Here is a 7,389-nt window from a genome sequence, read left to right as displayed (position 1 = left end):
CGGCACGTATCTCCATGCCATACGCACACACACGCCACGCGCGCGTCGATCCTTGATGTTCCAGGAAAATGCGCGTTCTCGCGGAAAGCGCCGCACCGCCGTTTGCTCGTGGCACGCCTCTTCGCAAGTGGCCATCGCCATTCGGTGGCGTGAGGTTTAGTGGAATCGACCAATGTGGTGTGTAAACAGCACCTTCTCTCGGCCCGAGGGAGCAACCGAGGGGTGTTGCTGCTGCTGCTGCTATCTAAATATAGCATCCTCCTAAAAGCGCGCCCCCTCTACCCCATTCATCCTCCTGGCCCACCCATAAGGCTCGCTTCGCGGTCTCGATTCGCACGAGAACGCCGCCCGTCTCCTGAATGGTAATGGTAACCCTACCGATGGCGGCCAGCAATTTGACGCGCCTTACACGGGATGCGGTACGGGGTGCAAATGTGGATCCGCGTGGAAAAACAAAATAAGAGGCGAAGTGAGAAGAAGAAACGATGAACCGCCGATACCGTTCGCCATGGTCGGGGCCCTCCCGTTCCCGTACTACGCCTGAAGACCGCTACGCTACCGGGTGTCTGGGTGGAAAAAGGATCAAAAGTTTTGGTCTGCTTCGCCCAACTCATCACCACCATCCCGTCCTTTGCTCTGGTCGAGGAGCGTCCTTCGTCTGGTTCGAGTTTAGGGACCAAAGTTTGCCCAAGACATACGATCGATTAGATGTAGTGTTTATCTTCGAAATGGACCCACGCGTGGGCTGGACGGGGAGGGCGGCGCACTGTGTTTGCCTGTGACTACTGACCGAGACCGGCGGGACCGGGAACCGTGATGGCGGAGATGGTATCGCCCTCGACGACCCCGACACCAAGCGAACGGTCATAACCGTTTTTATTATTTCATTTGGGTGGGCGGAAGGACGATGAAATGCGGCGATCAAAAAGCAATAAGACAACTTGTAAAGTAGACCCAAGCGGTGGTGGGTAGGGGAAGGGGAAGGAGAGAGCGAGGAAAGGATAGTTACATCGACATCGTTCTGAAAGCGTCGCATCGGTAGCAGCTTCTGGGTTGGGGTTGAAGCGTGCGAAAGTTGAGGGAACGCTACGGTACATCGAGGTTGTTCTGCTGCTGCTGTTGCTGCTACTGCTGACGCCGGCCACAAAGCGTGTGAAGTAACAGTACGGCCGTTGTGCAAAGTGATAAAGTTATCCAACAATGTGATTGCCATACCATTCCGCTGCGATTGTAATAGTTATGCAGCAATTCATATTGGCGTTGGGATTCGTTTATTAATAAATGCTTGCAATAGCTCACGTTTATCTGCGAAAGTCTGCGAGAACGAGAAGAGCTGGAGCTGCTGGCCGTATAATAAAGTGTTTAACCATATTGTAGCAATCGCACTATGCAAAGGATTGCCCGTTTCATCGATGATTGCATTCCAAATACCATCGAGACGGAGAGAATGTTGATAGAAACGGACCAACGTTTGGTATAAGTTTCACCATTAGGGACCGTGAGTTGCATTCCCCAAGGATGCAACAGCAAACGTTTGCAGGGCCAGTATGCGAATGCGCGGAAATACCTGCTAACTACACCTTCAGATCACCGACACGACGTAGGCATCCTGGGACACGGTTACACTCCGAAGCAATTCCCGGCGATGGCTCAACTTCAACCCCCAAACAAAACTGTTGCAACGCCGAAGTTGTCAGCGCGAGTGAAGCCATTATCGTTTACGGCGCCACTCGGCAGCTCTGGCTGCACCGGTACGGCGCGAATTGTGTCATCTCAATCTGTGCTGGAACAGACATTCGAAGAGACATTTACATTTCGCTTCTAAAGTGGTGCTACTGCGGCTCCAACCATTAGGCCTAGGTTGGAGTCGTCAAACAAAAGCTGAGAACCACATAGTTGAAGAGGGTTACCGAGCCCGTCGGTGCCAGACTGGCTGGTGGGTGTGAGATGTTCTGGTGATGAGTTCTTCACCAACAATCCCTTCGTCTACCGGTCCCTCGTTTTCCAAGAACCACAACCACCATTAAGTGGTCGGCTAATTACCGAAGTAAAGTTCTCTTGGAGAGATCCGGTAATAAGCCCTACCCGGGGACGGTGACGAGCAATCCGTACCGAGAACAACTTACGAGCCCAATGAGCTCCGGACAGGACCGTGAGAAGACTACCAGTGTCTTCAATCTCCTGACTGCCAGGGCCAATTACTAGCGAAACTGGTGCAAAGATTTAAACACAATTTCCCATCCGTCAGCAGCCTCCGCTTTAACTGCAGATAGCATCAACCCCTAATAACGCACCAGACCATAGCACTGCCCACAGGCATGCTATGCCCGGTGATCGAGTGAAGCAAGGCATCGTCTTTCGGTATCCGTTCGGTATCACGAAATTGTAATCACTTCGCCCGTGGCACTCCGCGCAATGTTTCGTCATTTCGCGTGCTACTAAGATGAGCGCATCAGAGAGAATATCGTTCGGAACGACGTTTGCGAGTGCAAGCGACAGCTTTGCAATTAATTGCATTAAGTAAAGTATCCCCGAAGATGAGCAACTAGCGCGAACCGAGTGAGTGGTGCCTGTCTCGAACCTCACCAAGGATGCAGTTTCCTTAACCCATCCATCGTACCATTATGGTCACGTTACCGAAGCACCAAATGCGATGAGTCTATTCCGACACAATTTGTAACACCATAGCTGAAGTGCAAAAACACGAACGCGGATGAGCATTATCTCACCGCATCCAAAAATGTCACCGATCCGGTCTCCGGTCTGTTCGATATTCCTATGCGGAATCGTAATGTGAAATGAAATATGCGCTGCTGCGTGCACGGCATAACCCGATCGGAGCAACCGTCGAATTGAGCAGCGACGGTAAAATGTAATTTAATAAAGAAAGTAACGCCTCAACCCACGGTTCAGCAAACACCTATCCAACAACTGCCACCACCACCTCCACCGACGGGAACACCATTTCCGTGGATGCACAGTAAACACGACCGCCCTAGAAACCGGTTTATCGTACCCTGTTTTGTCCGGACAGAAAAGGACTCCCAGCTCACGACAAGCAGAAAAGCTAAGGCTTCATCCCAGCAACAGGCACAGGGACTTTCATAAAATGTTACAAATTGAATACGGTGCCGTCCCGTACCGTGCTACTTCGTTGATTTTACGGCTCGCTTTTACTTGCCCAGGAAAGGGAAAAGAATCAAATTGCTGGCGACGGAGGACAGTAAAATTTATGGCGCCCGGCAAACGGCAAACCGATGAGATGCACTTACTGCAAGTTCCCTGGCAACAGAAGGGCCGGTCAGATGAGGCAGCGGGTGCACGGAGTGCAAGCGGATTGCCGGCGAACGATTTTGACGTGCATGGCTCACGCTTAAAGGGACGATAAACCTGAGACCATCGCTCTCCCACCCCCTATCCGATTCCGGCCCCACCCTACTGATGACAATTGATTATTCAATTTCTATCGGGAGGAAAGTGAAAATGATGATGAAAGTTGCGATCTGATAGAGAGTTCGCCGCAGGCCGTTGTTGGTTTGTTTGTATAATATTGACACTTTACACTCATCAAACGGCGGCCATCGATTAGGGTGCTTCTTGGGATGATGTTACCCGGACAGTGACAAATTAGTCTGGCATCGCTCTTCTGGCTCGGTATTCAGTTTCCTACAAATTTGTAATCGGAAGGATCGACGGAGTTTTCTGGTGCAAGCCACTCCTTCGGTTGTATAGCGCTTGATGAGTAAGTGAGAAAGTAAAAATAATCTAATTAGTAACATGTTGCAACAACCAGTTACTAATTCGAATATGAAATTCGATTACCAAGCAAGGCGAAAAGCACTTTAAAAGTTTGCTGATACTGATTTCCCCTCTCTCCAACGACGAAACGACATCCGCATGATTTTAATTAAACACACAGTTACAAATCCTCATCCAGCCGGGTGTTCCGATGTAAATTTTCGAACGCTATTCATTTCACGATCCTCAACTTTCATCATTACTGAACTGCTTTTCGTGCGGTTTTTGGTGTGATACACTCTCTAGCGTTACGTTCATCATTACTTTCCGTATATCACCGAGACCGAATAAGCATCCACTCTCAGAATGAGCCCAGGTCAGCAGCGATGACCTAATTACTCCGCCTGCGAATTCAAAAGTCGTCGCAACCCCAAATCCCACCAGGCACTTCGTGTCATAAACGCAGCACACATTTCGGAGGAATGGTTCACGGTCAGCTCCTGCACTGACCACGACCGTATCCAACACGACCCATAACCCGAAGGTGGAAATTGAGAATGTAATCCCAGCAGAAGATTGCTGACCTTGCCATTTGTGTGTGAACGTGGTACGTGTTATGTGCGGTGAGTCTTCCACAGCTGAGGCAGGGCACAGCTGCCAGGCTGTGTTACATTAGCCACCGCCTGTCTGCTTGGTTGTCTTTCCTCATCCCACTCGCCTATATACGAGAAAGAACTGCTGGTACCGATGGTCTTGTGGCTGGAATGGAGCCCGCTTGTGAGCTGCGGTGTGGCAGGGCACGTATGCATAAACACCACTTGGCGGACTGGTTGGTTTTTCTTTTGTTTGTTTGTTTGTTTGTCTGTTTGCTGCTTACCAGTAGTAGTACTACTACCGGAATGTCGGAAAAAACAAAAATGTGTACCAGGTTCAGCTGAGCGGTAATCTCGCAGGACATGTCTGCCATGAGCCAATCGGACAGCCCGTCCTCCACCAGTCGTAATGATGGCGCCGACGGGGGAACTCGTTCGTTTGTGCAAACGTGGAAGACGAAACCAAAGCCACAGTGAGTTTTCCTAAGGCCATCGGATCCACGCCTAGCTGACGTGTGCCTTTTGGTTTTTGGATGGTTTTTGGCTAGCCTTTTAGCCTTTTCTTTAGCGATACTCAACACCAAACACCCGGAGCTTGGCTTTTGTGCGTTGGGCTTTCAGAGTAAATGAAGCTGGCATTGTCAATGGATTTGGGAATTTGAACGATTCGAACTTCTAACCCCGGAGGGTGTCCCGGAGGACCGAAAGGGCATACATATTCATAGCTTTTTCTAGACTGTTTTGTTGTTGGCCTCTTCTACCCGACACACCCGCTGGATAAGGTTAATAGATTCGCGCAAGTGTTACCACGTGATAATGGAGGTTGCTACTGATAGGGCATATGTACCGCTGATGGGGCATATGTAGCTTTATTTTTTTAAAAAATCATTTCCAGCAACATACAGTATTCATGTATACTCTGGTAAGCATGAATTTACGATCAAAGGAAACAAATCAATGCAATTAAATCCACTGAAAGCCACATTTTACTTTTGCAGCCCGGTCGGTGTGAGTTTAGATAATTAATATCTGCAGTATGATATATTCTACCCATAAGTGCAGCAAATTGGTGAACGAAGCGATGCGTTGCCAAATGCAAAAGTAATTACGATTGTTACCCAAACGTGTGATTTCCCCCCTCTTTCAACGAACCTCGGTTTTGCGCTGCGGCTGTTAATATAAAAACATTGCTCGATGCCGGTTAATCCGATGAAAATGCATATTTTATGTAATGCACTTCAACTGGTACACCGGATCCGGTCGGTCGGGTTCAACACAGAAACAGAAAAAGTTACGCACAAAGCCGAACTATACGGTCAGCGTGTATGAGCGTGTTAGGAAATTAATTAAACCAGTCGGTTTATCTCTAATCTATCGCATGTTAACCCTCTCGCACTTCCGCCCTAGCGGCGGCTACACGTTCATGAAACATCAGCTTTTCATATTTCCGTCACCGAAACGGCAACGCAGTCAAGATTCGTAAGGACATTCGTTCTACCAACTGTTGACCATTATTTTACGAGCACCCATTGCCGAACACACTTGTCCACCTAGCTTGTATCAACATCTCGGGAAGTATACCGTTGGTCTGCGTGTTCATAAGCGATAAGTCCCGGTGTATATGCGTCGGTTCACATATTCAACACATATTTGACGGAAATTATTTTATACCTGAATGAGCAGGGTAGACCTCCGCCAACTTACCTCGGTAAGGAGAGAGATCATAAATCGTGAAAGCTGCTTTATCGAGAGAATCGGAATGTTGATTGAATAAAGAAGGGTAGAAAATTATGGAGTTTAAGAAAATAGTTTTGGCATTGTCAACCGATCCGCGATCCGACAAACAAATTAAGATTCCTAACGAAACCGACCATCGGAGGCCAGCTTGGCAATAACTAAAATACCACCGTTATTTTAAAAAAATCAAAATCGATTTTGGCGGTATAAACACGCCGCGCCACGGTCCAGGTTTAAACATGTCGGTTCCAGGAGTCGCAAGATGCAAAAAACGAAAACCGCATCTGCCGACTTCTTAAACCGTAATGGATATAAACGACGACGACGAAAAACATAGCAAAAAACAAAAACGGAAACATTTCCCAAAAAAATTCTTTAATTTTTTCGTAATTTCCTAGTTTTCTTAAAAATTTAGAATAAGATACGGTCATTCGAGATTCATTGAATATTCCTTGTGGCAGTGTTTTGAGTAGGAGGGTCCCCTCCCATGCCGTGTTCTTTTTGCGCTAGTCGAGATTAGTTGATTATTGAGATATCGGTTGTGATAAGCGAAAGTTTTGGAGATTTGGGAATAGTTAGTGGGTTTTGGGGTTTTGATACGAGATTGCTTCCGGAATCAGTTATCGGCAAACAACACAGCAGAAAAATGGGAGATTATGATTGGACGGAGCATCATCGTCAGCAGGTTTTGCAAGGACGCCAGATATTGGAGCGAACCTCCGCAAGCCTCGCCCGTTCGAACCAGATCGCAATCGAAACCGAACACACCGGCCATGAGGTAAGACGAAAGCGAAGAATTCTGCCTCATGTTCCAGATTGACACTCGTTATTCCCCTTTTCACAGGTAATCTCGGAGCTGGAAGTTCAGCGGGAATCCCTACTACGCAGTCAACGGCGGCTGGAGAATGCGAACGAACATCTCAGCAAATCTGGTGCCATCCTACGTGCGATGAAACGGAACCTTCTTTACAACAAGCTCATACTGATTCTCATCATCGTAATGGAGGTAGTGATCCTCGCCGGTATGATCTACTTGAAGTTTATCAGCTAATGCACCCTGTGATACGGGAGACTCTTATGCCAAAGCTTGTACGGCCCTTCCCGCGGACGAGATGTTAACATTTCTTATATGCGAATGATTGCTTTTATTATAATCTATTTACAAGGTTTAATCCCCCAGCCTACATAACACAACATTAAAGTGTATATTCATTTAATAAAAGAAAAGGTTGTTTTAACACATCTCATTCGTGTGCTTGTTTGAAGAAGGCCACTGTTTCCAGCTGCACACATTTGCAGCATCCAGGAGCGTCTATTTGCT

At 47.8% G+C, this 7,389-nt stretch overlaps 2 protein-coding genes across 2 annotated transcripts in view; one reads left to right on the top strand and one right to left on the bottom strand.

The window, feature by feature from the left end:
- The first annotated feature begins 6,418 nt into the window (after positions 1–6,418).
- LOC125959094 (vesicle transport through interaction with t-SNAREs homolog 1B) lies at positions 6,419–7,142 on the top strand. Its single transcript, XM_049691873.1, has 2 exons — positions 6,419–6,846; positions 6,913–7,142. The coding sequence occupies exons 1-2, from the start codon at positions 6,715–6,717 to the stop codon at positions 7,117–7,119; spliced, it is 339 nt and encodes a 112-aa protein (XP_049547830.1). The 5' UTR covers positions 6,419–6,714; the 3' UTR covers positions 7,120–7,142.
- Positions 7,143–7,299: 157 nt separating this feature from the next.
- Positions 7,300–7,389, bottom strand: part of LOC125959073 (protein suppressor of hairy wing-like) — a 2,981-nt gene continuing 2,891 nt past the window's right edge. Inside the window, exon 4 of the mRNA XM_049691849.1 lies at positions 7,300–7,389. This exon is cut by the window's right edge and continues 883 nt beyond it. Coding sequence (XP_049547806.1) covers positions 7,381–7,389 — 9 coding nt within the window. The 3' untranslated portion in view covers positions 7,300–7,380.

This window comes from Anopheles darlingi, chromosome 2 (assembly GCF_943734745.1).
Source record: "Anopheles darlingi chromosome 2, idAnoDarlMG_H_01, whole genome shotgun sequence".
Lineage (NCBI taxonomy): Eukaryota > Metazoa > Arthropoda > Insecta > Diptera > Culicidae > Anopheles > Anopheles darlingi.
The sequence above is the reverse complement of the archived record's forward strand: the minus strand, read 5'-3'. Positions and strand labels throughout refer to the sequence as shown.

Coding starts and splice junctions, on each gene's coding strand:
- LOC125959094 (XM_049691873.1), top strand. CDS start 6,715: ATGGGAGATTATGATTGGACGGAGCATCATCGTCAGCAGGTTTTGCAA. Junction 6,847..6,912: donor CCGAACACACCGGCCATGAG/GTAAGACGAAAG, acceptor CCCTTTTCACAG/GTAATCTCGGAGCTGGAAGT.